Source organism: Nicotiana tabacum, chromosome 12, assembly GCF_000715075.1.
Source record: "Nicotiana tabacum cultivar K326 chromosome 12, ASM71507v2, whole genome shotgun sequence".
Classification (NCBI taxonomy): domain Eukaryota; kingdom Viridiplantae; phylum Streptophyta; class Magnoliopsida; order Solanales; family Solanaceae; genus Nicotiana; species Nicotiana tabacum.
This window is the reverse complement of record NC_134091.1, coordinates 123994410-124020693: the sequence shown is the minus strand read 5'-3', so window position 1 is coordinate 124020693 and position 26284 is coordinate 123994410. Positions and strand designations below refer to the sequence as shown.

Genomic DNA, 26284 nt, shown 5'->3' with positions numbered 1-26284 from the left:
CTCAAAATAGGGTCCATTCGGGAGGTGAAATATCCTGAATGGTTAGCCAATGTAGTTGTAGTTCCTAAAAAAGGGAACAAACTTAGAATGCGTGTAGATTATAAGGATTTAAACAAGGCGTGCCCCAAAGATTCTTTTCCACTGCCTAAGATCGATCGCATGATCGATTCCACGGCCGGCCACGAGATCCTTACTTTTCTCGATGCCTATTCCGGGTACAATCAAATGTAAATGAACCCGGAGGACCGAGAAAAGACTTAAGTTTATCACCAAGTATGGAACTTATTGTTATAATGTAATGACCTTCGAGCTAAAAAATGCAGTAGCTACTTATCAATGCCTAGTAAATAAAATGTTCGAAGAACAAATAGGTAAATCAATGAAAGTTTATATTGACGACATGCTAGTTAAGTCCCTGCGCGCAAAGGACCATTTGGTTCATTTATAGAAAACATTCGAGATTTTAAGGAAATACAACATGAAGCTCAACCCCGAGAAATGTGCTTTCGGGGTCGGTTTGGGCAAGTTCCTTGGCTTCATGGTATCGAATCGGGGGATCGAGATCAACCCCGATAAAATCAAGGCCATCAAAGACATCACCGTCGTGGACAGTGTAAAGGCCGTGCAGAAGCTAACCGGACGGATAACTGCCTTAGGCCGATTCATTTCGAGGTCGTCGGATCGAAGCCACCGATTTTTCTCTCTACTCAAAAAGAGAACGATTTTGCCTGGACCCCGAAATGCCAACAGGCATTAGAAGAATTGAAGCGATACCTATCGAGCCCACCACTGCTTCACACTCCGAAGGCACATGAGAAACTTTACTTGTACTTGGTAGTATCGGAAATAGCGGTAAGTGGTGTCCTAGTTCAATAAAAACACCAATGTTATGAACTCAACAAAACAATGCCTTGATTAAACTTCCAAATAAACTGATTACAATAGAAATGCAAAGGATATAGTCATAAAGTAAGGAAATAGTAACAGAAAGAAAGGAGATGAGGAGATAGAGCCACAGAGAGAAACATACGAGGGACAGAGACCAGAGAGGAGAAGTTTCTACAAAATTCAACCTATCGCACTATCACAGAATCATGCTATTTAACTAACCGAACTCCATTTCGCATTTCACATGCTAAGCCCATCAACCCGTGTCCCAAATGTAACTTTTCAGCCTATGTGGTGGTTTCTTCAATCCTTTTCTTTTGCTTAGTGGCTTTTCAAGCCCACTAACGTTAATCCCAACTTGCCTGCTACTTTCATTTGGCCCAAGCCCAATATCATTCATGATACCGAAGGTCTATCGAAAATAACTTTTCTATCTTCACGAGATAGGGGTAAAGTTTGCGTATACACTACCCTCTCCAGATCTTACTTGTGAGATTACACTAGATTTGTTATTGTTATTATTATTTGTAATTGAGTGTAGGAAAGGGAAAATGGGGGAGGGGATTATAAGATGGGGAATCGAACCCTCACCGATAGGTGAAAATCCAGGTAGTCAACCAACATAACTACTAATTCCCCGATTCCTATTATCTCTAGATAATTGTGATAGCAAGAAACTTTTAACCAGGAGATCACAGGTTCGAGCCGTGAAAACAGTTTCTTACAGAAATGCAGGGTAAGACTGCGTACAATAGATCTTTGTGGTCCGTCCCTTCCCCGAACTCCATGCATAGCGAGAACTTAGTGCACTGGACTGCCTTTAGCTTAAGAAACTTTTGATACTCTTGAATGGCTAGAAAAGGGATGAAGGAAAAGAGCTTTTGCTGGTAAATCGTTGTCGTCGCAGTGAACACAGTACTAAATTGGGGGCAGTAATGATAGTACAATTCAAGCCAAATATTTGGTCTATCTCAAGAGATAACGCAACTAGTAGTTCTAGAAGCGCTCCTTTTCAACTCTACAAATGGCCATACTCCTCTCTCGGACGTAAGCATAGTCAGAATTTAACATTTATGAGTTATGAATTTGTCATTGAACTCATAACATATTTTAATTATTGAATTCGTAGTTAAATATTTATATATATTTAATGAATTTCTTAAATTCAAATACATTATCTAAATAAAACCTATTGGGTTCGTTAGAACTTGTATCTACATCTCTAGTTTTGCCTCAGCCTTTAGGAAAAGATGTAGAGGTGCGTCCCACTTCTAAAGAATCTCCTAATTGTTCTCGAGCAACTAGAAAGAGGGCACATGCCGAAAACCTTGCATTGCCTTTTTAACTCTCTTTTCAATCTAATACTCCCTCTGTTTCAATTTATGTGAACTTATTTCCTTTTTAGTCCGTGCAAAAAAGAATGACATCTTTCCTTATTTGGAAACAATTTACCTTTATGCAATAATTTATAGCCACACAAAATATATGTGCTTCATTCTACACCACAAGTTCAAAGGTCTTTCTCTCTTTTCTTAAACTCCGTGCCCAGTCAAATGAGTTCACATAAATTGAAACGGAAAGACTATATTATTTTTTCTCTCTCCTGGTTTAAGTAATACACTTTCATCTTTTAGTCTATCCTGAAAAAGGAAGATATACTTTTATAGTTATAAATAGTTTAACTTTTAAATTTTAAGTTTATGCATAATGAGATAATTTACACAAATATTTATGATTTATTAAAGATAACTTGTTTAAAAAAAAATTCGTTTCTAAAACTCCGTTTCTAGTATTTTTGGATTTGACTTTGACCCCAATTTTAGTGGGCCTAATGACATCATACTCTTTCCTTGCATTTTATGTGAAGATACAACTATTTGAGGAGTCAAATAATTTTTCTTTCATACAATTTTTTCATTTTTTAATAATTTAAATTGTTAATTATGTTAATTTGTAGTAGTACTTTTCATATTATTTTTTTAATATGAAAATTTTATTCTAAATTTTCAAAAAATTTATATTCAAATTCACATCGAAAATTTTGGTGCTTTGACAATAACGTACTCCCAACCCCTTCATAAATTGGGAGAGATAAGATATGTGTTTATGGTGCCATGCCCCATGTACGTCACACCGCCTCTATATGTCATACTCTCGACCACATATAATATGATGAGATGGTTGAGAATTTTTCGATCTTAATTAGAGTTATTAGGTTTGAGTCTCTAACAATAGAGAATCTCTTTCGATATGTTGCGTATATTCTCCTTAGTCAATCTATTTGAAGCGAATATAAATTAATCAGGTCAAGAGGCTTTCATTAGATGGTTAAATAGAAAGAAAAAATCTATATGAAATGACAATGACACTAATACAATTATATAAACAACGATAAGGCATTTAGAAACCAAAAATAAATATTAAAATACTATTACTAGAATTGAACATCATCCTTTATAATTTAATGTTGATAATTGAACAATTCTTGTGGAGGCTAGGGTTTTTTTTTATTTTTTTATTTAATGACATTAACGATGATCTCTGATGCTTCTCCAAAAGTTATGCTTTAGCACTACTAGCACCTTTTATCTTTTTAAAAATTTTATCAGGTTTAATTTGAAACCAATCCATTTATTAATATTGATTTATGACTCAATACTAAAAATATACTCATCATATTGCATCACCAATCTAGAAGTAAGCCTATATCTCGAAAGCAAATTACTATCTGAATATAAATTTATTACATGGGCTGCAACACATTGGACTAAAAGCACTGCAAATTGCTGTATAAACATTTTAGTGATCAAGTGTTTCTTCCGCTACGATAAGCAATGGCGTACTCAGAATTTTATGCAAGTGTCATGACAATTGAACTAGTACACGAGTTTATATTTGTGGCTTTGAGTTGTAATAACGTTCTACTTTTATTCCAAATTGATATTTAGTTAGTGTTAATTTTCAAGCTATTTAACCAAAAAAATGAAATTTTTTGAAAAAATATTATATGTCCATACCGATATATATTTCTGTTTCTTATTTTTTATTGTTGAAGTAAAGTTAAACAAGAAGAGGAGAAGACTCTTGGTAAATTGAATTCTTCATCAAGTGTGGGTACTGCAAAGTAAAATTACAAATATTAGATTGAAAGTCTAATCTCCTTATGGGCCTGTAGGCAGGGGCACAACTAGAGTAATCGGTATGAGTTTGGACGAACTCAGTAACTTTTGTTTAGACTCTACATTTATATTAATTTTTATTAAATATGTATAATATTTAATTACGATTCCAGTAACTAAGACAAGTTATGATTTCGATGATAAACTTAAAACCCAAAAACTTCAAATTCTAACTCCACATTTACGGCCGTAGCTTATCATTTGTTCATTGGATCTCTATGATTCCTGCAAAAGAGAGTGGCCCTTTATGACAAGAAAACATTAACCAGACACCCTTGAGAAAAATATTCTAATGCAAATGAAAAATGCACCTCTTTGTTAAAAATGCATGTAATTAAGATCATGACATAGAAACCATGCACCCACTCGTGCAAAAACCTTATAACTTCCGAAAGACTAGCCCAACTCTAATAACAAAATTTCTTAAAATGACATAATTTGCACGTCATCCAATTCTCTGCATATTTTTCACCAACATCCATAGTAAATTAATCTTTATAGGTTCAATCATTAAGGTTCTGTTCACTAGACGCATTGTATTTTTAAAAATCTAAGTTCAAAATTTAAGCATTGTTAATATTTTAATGATTTTGACACGTATATATATATATATTTATGTCCCGTATCGGAAATGTTGGATTCAGTTGGACCAATTGAATTTAGTGGCGGATCCAAAGTACAACATATTGATACACGTACAGGAACACAATATGTTTTGTCAAAATCTTGTATATGTATTAAAAAGTTCACTAAAAATTCTATAAATACGTGAATGTGAACCCAGTTTTTATCATATATTAACTTGAGATCGCTGTAGCAACTCATAAATTTCATATTCTGGATCTGCCTTTGATTGAACGCATATTTCAGACTCCATCTGCCTCCACTAGCAATGCATGTTGCTTGGATCCTCTATAGACGTTGCTACACTCGTGTCGGATCCTTAAAAATGCTTAACTTTTGAAGGATCCGATACGCACCCGGCGATCCGAGCAACACACATATCAGTCAACCCCATATGCACAAACACATAGTGAGAGAGAGTTGACCGGGCGTCTTGTGGGTGAGCTACCGGCCAATGTCTCACACGCCCAATAGCGTTAAATTCTTTAATCCTATCATGCACATTTGATGCATGGCTTTCTAACATTACCCTCTATATATACATTTCTCTATTTGTTTACACCTTACAAGCACCAAATAAAAACCGTTTTCTCATTCCATTTTTTTTTAAAGCACACTAAAGAAAGTAAAAAGAAAGAAATTTCAACCTAATTACAGGAAAATTTTACTTGCAAATTTTACAACTTTGAGATGGGCAGAATTCCATGTTGTGAAAAAGATAATGTCAAGAGAGGGCAATGGACTCCTGAGGAAGATCACAAGCTTTCATCTTACATAGCTCAACATGGAACTCGTAACTGGCGTTTAATTCCTAAGCATGCTGGTACGTCGATCTTTACATAAATAGCCGGTCAGATTCACAATTTACTCTTCCTAGCTAGTATATATAAATCATACATGGTTATATATATACATATGCCGGCTATTTTCAGTTTAAGCAGTTGAGCGAGCAGCTATTTAAATTAATTCATAAAAAAATGCTTAGAAGGATATATGGTGCAAATTGCTTTTCTATTAAACAGGTTTGCAGAGATGTGGAAAGAGTTGCAGATTAAGATGGACAAATTACCTCAGGCCTGATCTCAAACATGGACAGTTTTCAGAGGCAGAAGAGCAGACCATTGTCACACTTCACTCTGTTCTTGGCAATAGGTAAAAACTATAATAATTTAGCTTCTAGAAATTTCTCCCTTAATATTTTTGCCTCATATTGGATAGCAAGGATCAAAAGACAATCTAGTGCACTAAGCTCCTATTATATACACGGGGTTTTGGTAAGGGTCAGACCATATTTGGTCTAATATATACAACTTTACCTTCCATTTCGGCGAGAGGTTTTCTTTATAATTTGAACTCATGACCTCTTGGTCACACAAAAGATAACTTTTACGGTTGTGCCAAAGCTCCCTTCCAATGACATAAGAGGAAATATTGTACAGCCAGTTTCAGTGATTGAGGTGTAATCAGTGAGATATCAAGGACCTATTACCATATTTCCAATTACCCATAATTTCACAATTTCTTCCAATTCAGCTTTCGTGCCTTCCAATATGAGTAGCATCAATTAGACTCTATTTATCAAACTGATTCATATGGTTACTCAGTCAATGAAGGAGGCAGTATTTTTAGCGAGGGAGTTCAACATCTACTATATATATATACTTTTTCAGAGTAGCCTGAGGCACAAGGTATCCCACGTTCATGCAGGGTCCAGGGAAGGGCCGCACCCCAACCCAAGAGGTGTGATTTAGACAACCTACACTAATATAAGCATTAGTGCAGGGTCCAGCGAAGGGCCGTACCCCAGGAGTGTGATGTAGACGGTCTACCCTAATGCAACCATTAGTGACTTTTTACGGCTCGAACCCGTGACCTATAGGTCAAACAATTTTACCGTTGCTCCAAAGCTCCCTTTCAACATCTACTTAATATACATTAAAAGAATAAATTAACCTTTATTATACAATGTGATTTTTCGGCCCTTCCGTCCCTCCAGCTCCGCCCCTGACTCAATGCTTGTCCAACTTTTTTCCAAACAGATGGTCAGTGATTGCTGCTCAGTTGCCTGGCCGCACAGACAATGATGTCAAGAACCATTGGAACACAAAGCTGAAAAAGAAGTTATCTGGAATGGGAATTGATCCAGTAACTCACAAGCCATTTTCTCACTTGATAAGTGAAATTGCTAACACATTATCTCCACCACAAGTTCCTCATTTAGCTGAAGCAGCACTAGGATGTTTCAAAGATGAAATGCTCCATCTTTTGACCAAAAAACGTATCGGTTTTCAGTTTCAGTTTCAGCAATTTGGAATGGCAAGTACTGCTACAACAGCCCCAAATAATGGACCAAGTACTAGTGTCAAACATGAAGATAACAAAGATGAAACAATTGAGAAAATTAAGTATGGATTATCAAGGGCAATTAAAGAACCTGACATGTTAAATCCTATCAAGAATTGGGACACTACTAATTTTCCAGTATCTGATAATAGAGAATTTAACTATAATTTTGCTTCTTTACTTAATGAAGGAGAGGGTTCACCTTGGAACCAAAGTTTGTGTAGTGGAAGTACATGCACAGCAGGAGGAGGATTGCAGCAACACAAGAGAATTAGCAATGAGAATTGTGGGGAAAATTCTGAGGGTGGAAAAGAAATTGTAACAAGAAATGGATCAACAACTGTGTTCAATTCTGATTGTGTTCTTTGGGACATATCATCTGATGATTTGATGAATCCTATGGTTTGAAAAGATTGTTGTAATAGTACTTGAAATTCATTGCTAGAAGGTATGAATGTCATACAATAAAGAGAGAATCTAAATGAATCTCATTCTTGAATGATCATAATATAATTTGTCAAATATTTTATTGCTCCCCGTTGTATTTTATATGACGCTCTTTCTTTAGTAGTCTGTATTGAAATGAATGACGCACACTCATATATATATATATATATATATATAGTTCAAATATGCCCTTGTACTATATAAAATTGAGCACATTTGCCATTCGTTAATACTTTAGCTTAAGAATGTCCTTACCGTCACATAGTTGGTCTATATATGCCCTTAAAGTCACACAGTTAGCTCATATATGCCCTTTTCGAAACGGAATCCACCCAAAATTAATTAGCTCTTTCGTTAATTGTATTAAAAATGTATTACAAATACTATTTCCTTTTTATTAGTATTTTTTTCTTTACCTTTCTCTTTTCTTTCTTCTTTTTTTTTTTTTTCTTTTTCTTTCTCTATTATCCGATTTCCTCCATTACTGATGTCTTCTCCATTTTCGTCACCAATTTCACTTGACAAAACTCATAAATTCCTGTCTACCATTGTAATTGTCGCTGAGCGTGAGCTTTTTAAGCCAACAGATGTGCTTTGTAAGAGGAAAAATGTGGTTCATCCAATACCTATTTTTGAAAAGGGTAAGCTACAGATCCGTACTGACCATAAATATTTTTTTTCTTATTAATGTTCAAGTAAAATTGGTGACGAAAATGGAAAAGACATCACCAATTGAGGAAATAGGATAAGCGAGAAAGAAAAAGGAATAAAAAGAGAAGAAAAGAAAAAAGAAGAAAAAAAAGAGAAATGTAAAGAAAAAAAATACTAATAAAAAAAATATATTGTTTGTAATACACTTTAATACAATTAACGAAAGAGTTAATTAGTTTGGGTGGATTCCCTTTCGAAAAGGGCATATATGAGCCAACTGTGTGACTCTAAGGGCATATATGGACCAACTATGTGACGGTAAGGGCATTCTTGAGCTAAAGTATTAACGAAGGACAAATGTGTTCAATTTCGTATAGTACAAGGGCATATTTATAAATATCAACTCAACTATAGTTAGGTCCATTCAATTGAGAGAGAGAGAAACTTGAAAGAGTAGCGGTACTACCCCTCCAAACCTCACTTGGGGGTTACACTAAATTTGTTATTGTAATCCTACCATGCTATTGTAATCATAAAACATTTATGAATTGTTCAAGACACCTCAAGCTCTAAGGATATTTTTGATATATAACAAAAATAATTTTTTTTCTTAAACTTCGTTTTAGTCATTCTATCTCGAGCTAAGCATAATATATATGTCATATGATGAGGAGAATTAATGGTGTATAAGCTAGAATCTTTAACTAGTCTTCCAAGACTTTAAGGGGTCGTTTGGTAGTATATATTAGGAAAAATAATACATGTACTAGTTTTAATATTATTAATCCCTTGTTTAGTAGTATATTTCAACATATGTATAACTAATTCAAATATTAGTTATACATCCTGTTCAGTACCATTCTTATACATAGTAACCATGACATTAGTATTACCATATTTTTAATACATGAATAACCATGTATAAAGACAGAACTGGCCTTTCAAAACCTTTAATACACCAAACCAAATAGTCGATAAGAAATAATTCCAAAATAACTACTCTCAACATTACTAATACACCGTGTTAATATCATTCTTATACACACTACCAAACGATCCCTAATAGCAAAAGAAGCATACATAACATCTAGGGGTGTACAAACCAAACCGATAACCCGTATCAACCCGAAAATCCGAGTCAACCCCCAAAAAAAACCCGACTAGTGGTTTGGTTTGACTTGGTTTGGTATTGAAAAATAAAATCTGACCATAATAGGGTTGGTTTGGTATTAACTAAAAAAAGTCAAACCGAAACCAAATCAACCCGACATTACATGTATACATATTTTATATATTAAATAGATAAAAATATTTATTAGAATGTAAGTTATAAATATTTCTTAATTTTTTTAATAATTTCTGTATTTAGCATAATATTTTAAATTGGTTTTATAGCCCATGTAAATATTTGTTTTTGTCTGGACCATAAAAGAATAATCGAGCCCAAACCAAAACCTAGTCCTAAAGCAAAACTAGATTAGTCCTAAAGCTTTTCTAAAATACTTAAACAATTGAAATCATTTTGTCTCTTCTCCAAAAGCAAGAAACTCTATCGTTCCATTCCAAAAACCCTCAATTAGATCAAACCCTATCAACTCTCTTTTGCTCTCATCGGTAAAGTTCTTCCCTTTCTCATTTTACATGTTTTCTTTTAACTACATACATACGCCTTGCTTTTTTCCAATTAACTAAGATTTTTCTTTTTCCGATTAGCGAGTTTTTTCGCAAATCTGTTATATTCCTCCCTATTATAGAATTTATTTATTTATTTTGTTTCTCTTAGATGATTAACATGAGTAATTGACTGTTACTTAAAAAAATATTGAATTTTTTTTACTTATATTTTGAATCATTTGGTTAAATAATATGGACTATGTAAAATTAAGAGTGATGTATTTCCTACATTATTTCTTACATTGATGTATTTCCAAGGAATATAAGTTTGAAGACATGTTAGAGAAAATCCAGAAAATTGAGCAAGTTGAAGAAAGTAATAATTTATATTCAATTGTTAATGAGTATAGTTATTTTTTATATTATTTAATATTAAATATGTTAATTGTTTCTTTTCTTTCGGAATATGCAGACTCACCTTTGAGGATTGATTAGAGGGATAGTTAACTACAATTTGGTTCATGATTATTTTTGGAATCTTTACTACTTTAAGGTAATTAATTAAAAGAAACTTGGTGCATGGTTTTTAATCGATTAAGAAGCTTTTGTATTACATTGTTTCTTTAAGGTTCAGTTGATTTGACAGTTGGAGAAATTAGACTTTTTACAATACTTAAAGTAATTGATTTGTCCATGATACTCCAACGTGCTCTTTCTAATTATTTATCTAAGGTTCAATTGAAGTTGGACATGTCAATTGCTTTAAGATTTTATTAGCATTTTAGTGTAAAGTGGAAAATAATTTATAAAGTAAAGACCTTTATAAAATGGAACCATACAACTTATTGACTAGCATAGTTGAGGTCAATGCTAAAAAATAAAAATATGGTTGTTATTGATAAAATTGTATTTAGGACTATAGAAATATTTGGAGCATAAGTTTATCGGAAAAAAATCCTGAAAAACCCGATATTAAAAACCCGACTTTTGTTGGTTTGGTTTGGTTTGGTCTATAGATTTAAAAATTCGATACAATTGGTTTGGTTTGGTAATTGCAAAATCCGAACCAACCCGACCTATGTACACCCCTAATAACATCTATAGACTATAGGTATAACATTGATAGAAAGCTGGTGGAACAAATATGATAACATCAAACCAACAATGCATCATATGCTCATTTTACATGTTCTTTTATAAATATGGTTAAGTAGAAATTCCACATCACTAAACCCCCCTCCCCCCCCCCCACATTATATGCTAATGGAGAACTACGTCACTAGGTGTAAATATATGATAACTATATATACAATTTAGTTATCATCTCAGTAGAGAATTTTGAGTTATTATCTCTTGATATCATAGAGAACATGTACTTTCCATGGAATTATTTTGAAAAAAATAACAAAAATCTTTCTTATTTTCTTTAACTTAGTGCCATGTAAACATTTCCCCATACAATAAAATGGATGGAATTATTTTGAATATATAATAAAATTCTTTCTTATATTCTTAAACTTTGTGCTAGGTAAACATTTCCCCATACAATGAAATGGATGGAATTATTTTGTATATTTGTTCTATTTTCCATTATTTTGTATATTTGTTCTATCTCGTACGAAGCATAATATGCATGCCATATGATGAGGAGAATTAATACTATATCAACTAGAATTTTTAACTAATCACCCAAGACTTTAATAGCGAAAAAAGTATACATAACATCTGTATATATATAGGTATAACACTGATAGAAAGCTGATAGAACAAAGCTGATAACAACAAACAATAATGCATGATAATTATTCCCTGTGTCTCAATTTACATAGCACATTTAAGATTTCGAGAGTCAAAATTTTTTAATTGACTTTAAATTCGTACATAAAATATTTAAATTTTTTTAAATAAAATTTACATATTTAAAAACTACGTAAAATTTAAAAGACACACGAAAAAATCGTGGCTAAAGAAAAACTCGTTTGACTCTCGAAATCTGAATACTGCCACAAAAATTGAAACGGAGGGAGTACTTGTTTTTATATGTTCCTTTATAAGTAGAAATTTAAGAAAATTTCAAAATGATCTGTATTGATGGTTTCTCTGCAATTGCTGCCATTTACCCTTATAAGATGTTACTCCCTCCGTTTCAATTTAGATGAAGTAGTTTGACTCAGCACGAAGTTTAAGAGAAAAAAAGACTTTTGAAACTTGTGATCTTAAAAGTTTAAGGGGTAAATGCTTTGTGAGGCCATGACATTTTTGTGATTATAAAAATTTCTCATTAAGGGTAAAATAAGTAAAATGAAAGTTTAAAATTGAGCTATTTCCAAATTTAGAAATGTGTCAGTACCTCATTTAATTTGAAACGGAGGCAGTACTTATTATAATAGGATACCTGCAGTAGTACTTTCTGCACTATCTTGTGCGCGGAAAAAACTTACCTACACCCGATATCTGACTATCCGCTTAACCTTTCAATTAGTAGAATTGTGCATTTTTGGTCTCTATTAACAAATTCACCACCACCACCCTACTACCCCTACCCGAGAAGGTAGAATGACGGTTTCCGATAAACCCAGGCTCAAGGACGGATAAAAAACAACAAGCAGAAACAACAGTATTATAATAAGAAACCAAAGCGAATATTAACAAATTCACCAAAACTTGATATAATTGGAGAAACCAAAAGCATACATTTTGCTAAATGAAGGTTATGCACTTATATCTGATAATATATGGCAGAGATCACAACTGGAATGCCAAATCACAAACAATTTCTTAAATGTGAATACAAACACCCTAAGCTCACAGTCCTGAAAATTTGTGCTTGCTAATCCAGGAAAATCAAGCATTTTGTCACCTAGTTGTAGTTTAATCAACAACAACAACCTAGTGAAATTCCATAAGTGGGGTCTGAAAAGGGTAGCGTGTACACATACCTTACCCCTACCTTGTGAGGGTAGAGAGGCTGTTTACAATAGACCCTCGGCTCAAGGAAAATGCAAAAGGAAATAGTAACACAAGCAGTAACTAGTTGTAGTTCAATCAGCAAACTTAATCCTACAAAATGGATAAATCAAAGTTAAAGCTGCTTCCGCAACACAACACTATTCGCATGCTAGTACTAGGGAGTCGAGGCTTCATTTACACGAGTGATCATAAAAGTATCGACATACTCCCACTGCTACAACTAGTTTATTGCAAAAGTTAAGGAAACTCGGGTTCATGCCTTCATGGTCATTGTGAAACTTCATTCTTGCTCTTCCTGTATAAATAAAAATTAAGTTGAAATCTTACTCTTCTCCCTCTTCATCCTCATTATCCTCGATCCCTACCCAATGAGTAAAAGCAAAAAGGAATTCTTTGAAGTTCACCATTCCATTTTTGTCCCAGTCCATTTCCTCTACAAAACAAAAAGACAGGGCTTTACAAACTGCAATATATGAGCGAGTAAATGTATAGAGTATTACCTAAACTCTACCGACTGCATATAATAAAGCCTATAAAACATAGAAATATTATCATTTCTTTTCTTCGAACTTGATTTGGTTTCCTCATCAAGTCCCTCTGAGCGCAAATATCGCATTTCAATGTTCACATATATATTGACCAATCAAAATGCTAGCAAGGCACACGAATAGATGGGATTGGTTGTGTGTTCTGAGCAGCTCATTGTGACTCAGACAAGTATTGAACAAGTTCTCTTTGATTGCACGCTTACGAATCAATCGACTTAAAAGAAACATGTGGTTGCACGCCACTAGTGATTGGACTTATAGATGATATCACCACATACTTATATAAAAATCGAGTCTCTACCTACGTATATGAGAGAGCGGGAGAGAGCCAAAGAGAGAACTTACCAAATCTTCTCATTGCTATTCGACCAGAAGACCTTTCTCCTGATGTTGTTTCATTAATTGCTTGAATCATCTCATTCCTGCTTACGTGACCATCCTTGTTCTTGTCCAAAAACACAAAAGCATCAACAAGAGTTTCAAATGTTACCTCCAGATTTGGTAGTCCCATCCGTGATTTCTGTATTTGATCAAGGAAAAAACAACTCTGCTGGTGGGGTCAGGGGTCTGACCGATTAGAAATGTAATTCCTCATGGAGGGCTACAGACTGCTCAGAAGATGGAATCCATCTACGGGAACATGTAAGCAGATAATTGGTCTTTGAAAAGCACCGTGTCGCTTGAAAAAAGGATAAAGATCCCTCCCAACTACCCCAAATGAAAATAAGAGAGTTTTTCCTATCCTTTCTTTAAAAGCATTAATTAAGTTATGAATTCTCATGCAACTATATAAAAGTAAGAGATATACATTATTATCCACGAGAAGTTGATGAAACGGTTCGATTGAACCTAGTAACTTTATTGCAAACTCTATATTTGTATAAAGAAACTCACTAAATATGTACAAAAATCAAAATTCAGAACTCAGTCACTAACACATGTTGCTGTTATCCTAGAATTGAGAACCCATAAAGTTCAAATTATGTCTCCGCCTCCGGTAAGAGACAATTATATTTGGCACTTCTGACACCAAAGCAAAGTGAACTACCAAACACTTAGGATTTTCCAAACATCAGAATATTGATTAAACAATCACATTCTCCTGGAATAGTCAACAACGACAACTATGCCTCAATCCTAAACAACTTGGGTTCGGCTATATGAGTCCTCACACACCACGTTCCCCATTTAAATTCATCTCCGGTCATAAAATGGATGGAATAAACAAATTACCGATTTTCTTTAATCAGATTCCAGGACACCTGAAATGGATAAGAAATGAAATTTAACAAATATATAGAGGTGAACAGGATACAGCATGCAGAGCAGTAGGATCATCCTTCAAAAGATAGACAAGACAAAGAAGAACGATGAATTCGCTGAATTCTATTCCCATATCTTCATTAATATCACACGCTTCAAAGAGATCACTGATTTCTTCATCGGTAAAATTAATCTCCAGTTTACCGAAAGCATGTTTCAACTCCTGTGGGTCTATTGCTCCATTACTGTCTTCATCTACAAACAAAAGAAGACAACTCTTCTCAGATTCTTAGAGTTGTTCATTCTATCTTCCTTGTACAAGAGGAGCGATTTGTAAATTTAATAAAACGACAAAGGATATGCAGCCAACCTACCAAATTCCTGGAATATAACTTTGCATTTTCTCAGGTTCTCGTCGATTTTGGGAAATTTTAGGACTATGCTATCAAATGATTTTATCGAACTTCCTTCAGTTTCCCTCCGCTGCATTGCTTCGGTTATTTTGGCCTCGAGTTTTGTCTCCGGGACAGAAGCCCGGGGAGATTCATTCTTACCCAATACACCTCCCATTATACGTCGAAAGTGGGAGAGCTAAACTTCTGCTCCAATTTGCTCCAATCTATAAGTAAGATTTAAACATGACTTATTAGTTGAAAGAATCAAAGAAATAAGGCAAAAAGGTGCTCGTATCGTTATGCCTACTAGAATAAAATCATATAAACACTCTATTCATATAACTGATTCAAACTACTTCGGGTTGGGGTATAATTGATTGATTCATTGATACAGAAATTTCAACAAACATTTGGTATGACTATGTAATTGTTGAACAAGCAAGTAACACCAATAACCAAAAACGATTGACTTTAAGTTCTATGGATGGATGGTGTAAAAAATATTTACCCACTTAAAAGATAATTGCAGATAAATCTATTTAATAAAATTGATAAGTAACCTAGAATAAATGTTAATTGCAGATAACTGTATTAAATAAAGTTGATCGGTAGCCTAGAATAAATTACACTGATGGAGTAAAAATTTCATATATCAATGTAAATAACTTAAATCCAAAATGATTTATGTAGAAATCTTTAAAAATTAAACTAAGGAATTGCATATTATTTTGAGTTCCAACAATAAGCATATACATCAATAAAAAAATATTGATGGTTAATGACAGGAAAAGAGGTAGCAAAGCTATGTTGGAAAACCATAAGTTCCAAAGTTCAGTTCATATTATGTTCCCTTTATCTTCTGAATAAAATTGAATCTTAAAACACCCAAGATCATAGTATGACAATAGCCTCAAAACAAAGTGAAAAGATTTCATTTTTATTAGAAAAAAGATATTGCTATTCCTTCTTTTTCTTTTCTTTTTCTACTTCTTTGAGGGAAAAAAAGTTGGGAGATTCCAAATTCTCTCTCTTTTTTCCCTCTGTTTCCTAAGATGAAACCTTTGCAAATAAGACATGATATAACAAGAAAAACAAAACCAAAAAACAGAAACTTTTAAGGATGAGAGTCTTACCTTAGATTCTGCTAACTGAAAAGACAAAAGCCCTCTTCTGTCTTCTTGTAAGCTGAAACAAAAAACAACAATCAAAAGTGACAAGCACAAAATGTTGTGCTGATTACAAAACAAAAATGAAAGCTTTTTTTTTTTTTAGCTTTTTCTACTGGAAGAAAAAAAAACTGAATTCAGATCACCAAATAAATGATGTTTTAAGGAAAATCTTGAAAATTAATGGAACTCTTGTGGGTGGGGTGGTGAAGGGGTACGTGGGGTTCAGCTGAAGCTTTTTATTTTAGTACAAATACAAAATTGTAGGTCTCGTGTGGGTGGGTTTGAGTGGAAGATCTCAAACTCCTAGATTTGCGCATCACCCACCACGTACCCTCCCTTTCTTCTTTCTCTTATTTCATGCACTCTAGAAGGAAAAAATGTTCAAATTCGTCTATAAATTATCCAATTCATTCTTCATTATCTTTTTATAGTTTATTCCTACTTTTATCACAAGCAAATTATTTTGGATTTATTTTTATTATTAAATAAATAAGCTCAAAAGTGAGATAAAGGACTTCATATGTTTAGTTTTTTTGAAAAGATAACAACAAAAGTAAATTCCTACGAACGATTGTTGGATCCATGCTCATTTCGTCCGGACAAAGGTCCAATGGCATAATCTTTTTCTCTCTTGATTTTCATTTCTATTCGAAATTATATTCGATTTTTATTCCTATTTAGAATTGGTTTTGGCTTTAAGAGAAAGCATCACTCATTATCTATAAATGGGACAATCTTGGAGAATTGTTCTATGCTCGTTGGTATAAGTCTTTGAAAGACTTAGCACATAAGAGTGATTTTTGAGAGAACTTTCATCAAGAGAAAGAGAAGAAAAAGTGTTTGTTTTGCTGCAGTTTTTTGTTCCAGCCAGCCAGCTTCAAATCACATTTTTTGATTCATTAACCGTTAGATCGGGCTGAAATTTCGAGTGAGTATTCGTAACATCTTGGTCTTTGATTTGAACGATGAAGATCGGATTTGGAGTGTCGTAGCATCCGATTTCGAGCTCCAAACAACAACTTTATTTTGTGACTTCTCCTCCTTTTTCAAATGATTTGTTGTTGCTCTTGTTGCTATTATTGTTCCATATTTGGCACTTGTTGTGTAGTCAATTTGGAGAACTTTTGTAACACTCTTATTGTTATAGTGGAAGTTTTTGAATCTTTGTGATCCCGTGATTTTTACCTTCGATTTGAAGGGTTTTTCACGTTAAAATTTGGTGTTTTTTATCTTCTTTATTTTTTGGTTTGCCTCTTCCTTGATATAACAGTGAAATCTCGGATGGGTAGTGTGTACGCAGACCTTATCCCTACACTGAGAGGACAAAGAAGTTATTTCCGATAGACCCTCGACTAAAGACAAGATAAAAAAAGCAGTGGCAACAGTTAAACGCTCGACTACTAGTTAATCTTTCACCCTAATTCTCGACGTCCCAACCCTGCTATCAAGGGTCATGTCCTCAGTAAGTTCCAATTGCGTCATATCATATCTAATCACCTCTCCTCAATACTTATTTGATTTACCTCTATCCCTCCTCGTACCCACCAAGGTCAACCTCTCACACCTCCTATATTTTATTTTATTGTTTTGAAAAAAGATCTAAATTTTCTCCTCAACCTCTTAACTATGGTTTAAAATTATTATTAGGTTAGAGCTTAGCTAGGAATCTAGGGAAAAGTCTCAGATTGTTTTCGCGGTAACAATATTAGACCAAAAGTTGATGGAGGACAAAATTACTTAATTTCAAAGGGTGACTGGGGCCAATTGGAAACTTTTTCCCTATTAGAATGTCCTGCCTTAATTAAATGATCTACTGTCATTTTCTTAATTGATATTTTGAAAATTTGATTTTAGATTCATTCTTATTCTTAGTTATATTCAATCATAAATCTCCATGTTATATTATTCATGTTTCAAATGTTCAGCTCATGACATGGGAAAGATGTTAGTTCATTAATTGAAGCAAAATAATGTTTAATTCTTTATAATTTCCTTTATTGTTATATAATCGAAGCAAAACAAGTCTAATAATACTCAAATAATAAGCTACCTTGTTTAATTCTAAGCTAGATACCCCTTGTATTTCCATTACGTAATAGGTGGCTCCTCCTAATTTGTCCTAATAATAAATCATGGTTTCTTTATTTAGTTTAAAGTTTATTGCTCCTATTAATATTAAAATAAGATGCCACTAATTATGGAACAGAAAGAAAAACTTAAAGGATCTTGAGTAGGGTATCATTCTATGGGTATATTCCTCGTTCATTGATAACAAGTTCCACTAACATTATACGTGTATAACTTTAGGGAATATACTAAAGTTTTTTTAATTGTAGAATGATAGCAATGTAAGATATTGAAGTAACCGTTATCTTGTTTCTAACAAAATTTATCATCTCTTAATATTTGTTGTAAACAAATCTATATGTGTATATTTTGTTGAAAATACAATTACAATTGAAAAATAAAATGAAGAAAATAAAATATCTTCAAGCGGAGGCGTGGATATCTCGCTCTCTTTAAGGAGATTCAAGCTCACTGTAAAAAAGTTTTCACTGGTCCAGCAGTAATCCTCTTGACTTGTCTCCCCCAGGATACAACAACACGAACACGTCGTATGACTCGAACAAACTCTGGACAAGTTGTTGAGTCCAAAGCTCCACCAAGATTAACACCTTCCTTCAACAAAAGTAATAAAATCTCTTCTTCTTTTTTCACAACTTTAACCTCTCTTTATTAAAACACTCTCTATAATTTTTTTTACATACGTTATGGAAGAAAGACTCCTATTTATAAATGTAGGAATTCTTCCTTGAATTAAATTGGAAGAAAGTGGGGTAATAAGTTATGAAATCATGGAGAACATGGGATAATGGTTAAATTATTATGTAATTAGTGACAGAACATGGGAGAAGAGTTATAAAAGATTTATGGCCATTTTCTACATCATGGAGTAGTGGGAGTTAGGGGTGGGCATTCGGTATTTCGATTCGGTATTTAAGAGTTTTGGTTCGGTATTCGGTTTATCAATTGTGTATACCAAATACCGTACCAAAATATTTCGGTACGGTTCGGTATTTTTTATTTTGGTTCGGTACGATTTCGGTACGGTTTCGGTTTAATACATATTCATGTGTCGTACTACCAAGTGCTAAGAGCCTAAGCATTAAGCAAAGGCAACAATACTAAATAATCAAATCCGCCATTCTGCCTAACAAAAGGTGTGTAAGTAAGACAATACCACAACACTAAATAATCTGCCAACTGCTATTCTGCTTAATAAAAGGCAGCAAGGCAGCAACACTAAATAATAAAATAAGCAAGCTAGAAACACTAAATAACAAAAGGCGTGTAAGAGCACATGATTATCACATTCACAGCAAGTACACGCCTGATTATCACATTCCTAACAAGTACTTGAAAGGGAAAAGAAGTAAATAAATATCACAGCAACCTAAGATAGTAACAACTACTAACGAGTAGCAGTAACCAGCAGAATTAAACACAGTGCAACAAAAACATAGAGGGCATCCCTCTATTCAAGTTTACACTAATAGTCTCAAATCAACTTAGTCTTAATTCTTAAATACGGATTTCAGGAAGACGCTCAAGACAACGCCTAATATGCTTCCTTAAACAATATGTGACATCCCTCTTTGGATGAATATTAGGAGCACGGGTCATCATTGCACTTGAACCTAAAAAAAAAGATAAATCATAAGTTAGAATATTATTTTTTGATGATAATAAAACAAAACTACAAAAGTATATCACCAAACAAATAGAGTATTAAACTTACCACTCAAGTTGCAAGTTGCAACTATACATCAAACAATGCTAGTAGTGCTTCCATTATTTTCCATATCTAAAGATAATTCGACCAAATATGTCATATAAATAAACAAGTATGATATATTATTTTGAACTAAAATACACACAAAATATTAAAGCTTACCAAACTCAAGTTCCTCAAGATACTCCCAGTCTTCTTCAACACTAATAGGATTCGTCTCTTCTCTAATCCAATCTTGAACACAAACAAGAGCTTGCACACATTTAGGAGTCAATGAACTCCTAAATGAATCAAGAATACGGTCACCGGTGCTAAACGCACATTCCGACGCCACACTAGAAATTGGAATGGCCAACACATCACGAGCCAACTCTGAAAGAATAGAAAATCTAGGAGCATGTGTTTTTCACCAACTTAAAATATCAAATTCTTCACTAAAAGGCTCTTGTTCTTCACTAATGTATTTATCCAACTCTGATTTAGCACCCCCACTTCCATTGTCTTCCTTTTGTTTCTTCAAGTGAAGTTTCGTCCTTATTAATGATGCAGTTAAAATACTCCCACTAGATGTATTAGATGTGTTATTAGATGAAGTAGAACTAGATGAAGATTGAGGACAAGATCCAGTTGAATATTTTTTTAGATACTCTTCAAACAAAGAATTCATATAAGCATACACCTCAGCATTTATTTTCTTCCCTTTTTCCTCCCCAAAAAGTTCTTCAAGTGCAAGGCTAACATATTCAAATTTGTTACGTGGATCCAAGACGGAAGCAATAAAAATCATTTTATTCATCTTTTCAGGCTCACCCCAATACTTCTTGAACTTTTCTTGCATCCGCTCAGCCATTTTTCTCAAATGCTCATCCTCACTAATTAAACACATTTTCAAATGACAATAAAGTTCAGATACATCCTCAAAATGAGAATTACAAGTGATATAACGTGAACCTGAAACTTTTTTGGTGAGCTCATGAAATCTTGCAAGAAATGCTATCACATTCCTCACATTCACCCAATCATCAGATTCAAGAGGACCTGCACTACTACCATCTTCACAAAGATGAGAACATAGATAAGTAGAAAATCCATTATCAAAAAGATGAAACTTGTCAAAGGCCTTTTCAAAGTTTTGTGCCGTATCCAACATAAAATAGGTGGAATTTCACCTAGTAGGAACATCCAAACATAATGTTTTGATACATTCTACCTTTACATGTACACAACACTGTTTAAACTTTAAGGTCCTTACAGGCGAAGATTTCACATACCTCACAATATTTCTAAGACGTGTGACAGAAACATCAATTTCTTTCAAACCATCTTGCACAATTAGATTTAGTATATGAGCCACGCATCTCACATGAAGATGTTTACCACTCATCATATTAGTTTTCCATATATCTAATTTTTTAGATAATTCTTTGACTGTGACATCATTTGAAGAAGCATTGTCCACGGTAATAGTGAACACCTTGTCTAATTTCCATTCAAGCAAATAATTAGAAATAGCTTTAGCCATCTCTTCACCCTTATGACTAGTGATAGGGCAAAAAATTTGTATTCTTTTATGCAACTTCCAATCCCTATCAATGAAGTGGGCTATCAAACACATATAATTTATTCTTTGCAATGAAGTCCATGTGTCTGTTGTGAGGCAAATTTTTGGTTGTGCTTCTCTAAAAGACCTTCTTAGATTTTGCTTCAATTCACCGTAAATTTCATAACAATCCCTTGTTATTGTTCTACGAGAAGGAAGACGAAATAATGGTTGAGTTATTCTCATAAATTTCATAAAGCCTTCCTTTTCTACAAAGCTAAATGGTAGTTCATCAATAACTATCATCTCAATTAAGGCCCTCCTAACCACTTCTTGATCAAATTTCCAAAGCGATCCTCCATCATTTTGGCAAGATTGAAAATTTATCTTTGTTTGACTATTATCTTTATCAATGTAAGGTGGGTATTCTTTGCATCTAGCCAAATAATTTTTCAATCCTGTTGTTCCATTCCTAGACGTATTAGCAGCATAAGCTTGCTTACAATATCTACACTTTGCTTTACCGACCCCATTTACCTCAAATTTATCAAAATATTGCCAAACTTCGGATCGAGGTTGCATGACTTTTCTTTTCTTAGAATCTTGAGTATCAATTGTGTTGGTGTTGCTATCTTCAGTAATAGGTAAACTTTCAGTTGAACCGGCATCACTTACTCTACTTTCATCCGTCATCTATACAAAATTAAAATAAATATAAACACAAAATGAGACTAGAGTTGAGTTTAGATAATCAAAGTCTAAAATGGAGGTTGACAAGTATTTGACAAGGATATCTACGAGTTTCTGGGCTACTATTTCCCTAACATAATTTTGTAATCTCATTAGAGATATATTTATGTGATTATCTTTCACTAGAAATACTAGTAATTGAGAGCAAGAAAAAATAATATTATGCAAAGAGTGGAATCTAGAAGTGAGTCTTCATGTCAAAGTTAGTAACCTTCTATAAGACAATTAATGTAGACGTTCAGTTTCCTTTTTTCTTTTACAAATATACAATTTGTTAGCTGATTTCATTATTAAATCAAATGAAGATAATCAAAATAAAGTACGCCACCTAATAAGAAAATGCCTCTTTGCACGCCACCTAGTAAAAGATAATCACATAAATTCTTTTTGCTTGCCCACCCCTAGTTTTCACTCATTCAAATCTTGTAGTTTAATAACTCTACTAAAAAACTAACCCCACTCTTTACATGTCACTGGAATCTTTAGGACTTTAGGTTCAAAGTAAAATTTTCCAGAACTTGTTTATGAAGAGATTAGCCATTAAATAAAAAATAAGTGGCAAAACAAAGAGTTTTCCTTATTCCAAGAACTACCAATTAATCTATCATAAATTATTATAAAAAATTGAAGATTGAAGAATGAAAAGTTATGAAACTTTTGAAGAGTTGAAGATTGAAGAATGAGCTAAAAAATAAGGAAACCAGCAGTCACACTTGAGAGTCGTCGGCGCCGAGGTCGTGAAGTCGCTGTGACGTCGTCTGACTCGTCTCTATCGCGCCGAGGTTCTCACTTTTCTGAGTTCTCTCTCACAGTCACAGCTCGTTGCCTCTTTGGCTAGGTTTCTGTTTCTCCCTTTCTAATTTCCTGTAGTGAAGTGAAACTAGGGAAAGACTAAAGAGGGTAAGAGTTGGGCCTTATTGGGTTGGGCTGGGCACTAGGACAGTGTAGAGAATTAGAGATACAATATATTGGGTTGGGCTGGGCAGTATAGGTCGAACATAAAAAATTTTAAAATTTGGTATTTCGGTATACCGAAATTTCAAGATCCTAATATCGAGGACCAAACCGTTATACCGAAATACTAAAAATATAATACCGAATTATACCAAAATACCGAAAAAATCGAAACCGAAATACCGAATTAATTCGGTCCGATTTGGAATTCGGTTTTCTGGATTTTATGCCCACCCCTAGTGGGAGTTATGGGAGTTATGACCATTTTCTACATCATGGAATAGTGGGAGTTATGGAAAATTTTATTTTTTTAGTAATAAAATGCTATTATACTAACATTCTCCCACTCATTTTAATATTAAAATAAGAGAATTTTACCGGTTGAAGGGAGACTATCATGCATAATAAAGGTATGCTTTGCATTGAACCTCCACTTAGCAAAACAACGATCTTTACTCCAGAATCAGTAGTGGTCTCATATTTGAACTATGACTGCTTTAGAAAAATAAATTATCAATGCTTACACATAATAATCAAGGTGTTGACATGAGCTTTATTAGCCAGCACATACGGCCTTGTGCTATCTCGATTTTCATGAGTGATTTTGAGAACAAGCCCAATTCTCATAGGAATCGGCCTACTTTCACACTCACATAGGTGAAATCTGTCAAGGGTGCTCCTGTAACTCTAATACCCCACTCATACGAGCTACAGATTTTCATTAAATGTTAATAAACTCAACCTCGTAAATCATTATAGGATAAATGCACTCACACCATAGGGATGGAACTATAATAAAAATAGTGCATTTCAAACTAAGCCATCATATGATTCGTTCTTCCCATTGAATCTGGTTATAGGATCTCTAGTCCCCACGTTGGATTTCTTCATATGTGACTTATGAGTTTATGGGCTTCAATCCCATCCCCCTCGATGTGCTCCAGACCCTTTCTCTTGCTAAGGCCTTAATTAGTGGATCTGCAAGATTATCACAAGATTTAACATAATCAACATTAATGGTACCACTTGTCAAATATGATCTCATAGTACTGTGTTTTCTCCTCATAGGTCTGGATTTACCATTGTAATAACAGTTTTGTACTCTACCAATCGCAGCAGTGCTATCACAATGAAGTAAAATAGGAGGAATTGATTTTTTAAAATAAAAAATTTGAAATAATAAATCTCTCAACCAATTCGCTTCCTCACTGGCTGAAGCCAAAGCAATTAGCTCAACCTCCATGGTAGAGTTAGCAATTATTGATTGCTTTTTTGATTTCCAACAAATAACACCACCTCCCAAAGTAACAATATAACATGTAGTAGAACAGGAATCACCAGATAAAGTGTTCCAATCTGCATCAGAAAAACCTTCGAGTACAATAGGATATTTTTTATAAAATAAGCCATAGGTTTTTGTACCAAGTAAATACCTCATAACTCTTGTTATGGCATGCCAATGTTCATAACCTGTCTTGCTTGTAAACCTGCTAAGTACTCCTACTGCGTATGCAATATCCGGCTGAGTACAATCAGTCACATATTTCAAGCTTCCAATTAAGCTAGCATATTCCTTTTGATTTGTCACATCATTGTCACTTTGTATAGGAAATAAGTGAACACTTGCATCAAAAGGAGTTACAACATGCTTGCAATCATTAAAATTATATTTTTTCAAAATTTTCTCAACGTAATGTGACTGGTCAAGGAAAATTCCATCACGTGTTTTAGTAATTTTCATTCCAAGATGAAATTTGCCTCATCTAAATCTTTCATGTCAAAATGGCTACTAAGCATGCTTTTAGTTTCTCCAATAACATTCATGTTAGAGCCAAATATTAACAAATCATCAACATAGAGGCAAACAATTACATGTGAATTATTCCAAAACTAATGATAGATGCACTTATCACACTCACTTGATTTAAAACCACTTTTAATCATGCAGGAATCAAACTTTTCATGTTATTGCTTAGGTGCTTGTTTCAAGCCATATAGGGATTTGGTAAGTTTACACACTTTACTTTTTTGGTCTGCTTTTATAAAACCCTCACGTTGATCTATATAAATTTCTTCATTCAGGTCCCCATTTAAAAAAGTAGTTTTTACATCCATTTGATGAATATGCAAATAAAAAATTACAGCAATAGCAATTAAAAGTCTAATGGATTAATTCTAGTTATCGGAGAAAAAGTATCAAAAAATTCTAGGCCTTCTAGTTGCTTAAAACCTTTAGCAACTAACCTAGCCGTATACTTATCAACGGATCCATCTGATTTTAACTTTTTGCTTAGGACCTATTTGCACCCAACTGTTTTACAACCTGGTGGTAAATCAACCAACTTCCAAGTTTTATTAGAAATTAGTGACTACATTTCATCATTTACAGTCTCTTTCCAAAAAATGGCATCAGGTCACAATAAAGCTTCTTGTAAAGTAAGAGGGTCATATTCAATATTAAAAACATAAAATCAGGACCAATTTTTTTTTTCTATTCTAGCTCTTTTATTTCTTCTCAACTCAAAAGCATCATTTTCTTTATCTTGCAAAATAGAAGTAGAAGAACTAGGCATAGTGTAACACCCCAGAAAATTTTAAAGTACTTAAGTGTAAAATCCGGTAAAGTTTGCAAAGAAATTAATGTTTCATGGTGCCAGACTAGGCTTACGTGTTTGAGGATTGTAGAAATTCTAGCTCGCTGCGACTCGGACTTTTTGGGTTGAACAATGCACCGAAAAGTAAAGGAAAATTTTCGGCTGAAAAGTGCATTTATGCGGTCCATTATGCGACAGCAGAGCCACTATACGGACCGCATAATGGCCGTAGAGTGAGGCAGTTGATTGAGTCAGTTGGAAGCAACTATGCGATTGACTATGCGACCGCATTAACTGTTATGCGGTGCATTATGTAACCGCATAACAGTTATGCGGACCGCATAGTGACCGCATACACAGATAATTTTTTTGGCTATTTTGTAACCAAATATGCGACCGATATGCGGTTCATACCTTGTTCCAGAGCTCCATTTTTGGATTTTTAAAACCCGACCCTATTTCGTTAAATACACTCTTTGGGTCATTTTTGAGCTATTATCTGACATTTTAGAGTGAGTGAGGGTGCCCTAGAGTGAGAAGGTATTCTCCAATAATTGTTCTT

The 26284-nt window shown here is 33.8% G+C and overlaps 2 protein-coding genes across 3 annotated transcripts; one reads left to right on the top strand and one right to left on the bottom strand.

The window, feature by feature from the left end:
* Positions 1 to 5336: 5336 nt before the first annotated feature.
* On the top strand, positions 5337 to 7442 carry LOC107773196 (transcription factor MYB80-like). Its single transcript, XM_016592643.2, has 3 exons — positions 5337 to 5514; positions 5714 to 5843; positions 6731 to 7442. Exons 1-3 carry the CDS (start codon positions 5382 to 5384, stop codon positions 7440 to 7442), a joined length of 975 nt encoding a protein of 324 aa, XP_016448129.1. The 5' UTR covers positions 5337 to 5381.
* A 5338-nt stretch (positions 7443 to 12780) lies between these two features.
* Positions 12781 to 16450, bottom strand: LOC107773452 (putative calcium-binding protein CML21). 2 transcript variants are annotated; one of them, XM_075227026.1, is made up of 6 exons: positions 16235 to 16450; positions 16056 to 16107; positions 14902 to 15146; positions 14580 to 14782; positions 13610 to 13784; positions 12781 to 13149 (listed from the first exon to the last, which is right to left on the bottom strand). In XM_075227026.1, the coding sequence occupies exons 3-6, from the start codon at positions 15095 to 15097 to the stop codon at positions 13040 to 13042; spliced, it is 684 nt and encodes a 227-aa protein (XP_075083127.1). In that variant the 5' UTR covers positions 15098 to 15146; positions 16056 to 16107; positions 16235 to 16450; the 3' UTR covers positions 12781 to 13039. The 2 variants fall into 2 exon arrangements, with proteins under 2 accessions (XP_075083127.1, XP_075083126.1); XM_075227025.1 differs by having other exon boundaries at positions 16056 to 16450.
* Between the last annotated feature and the right edge of the window lie 9834 nt (positions 16451 to 26284).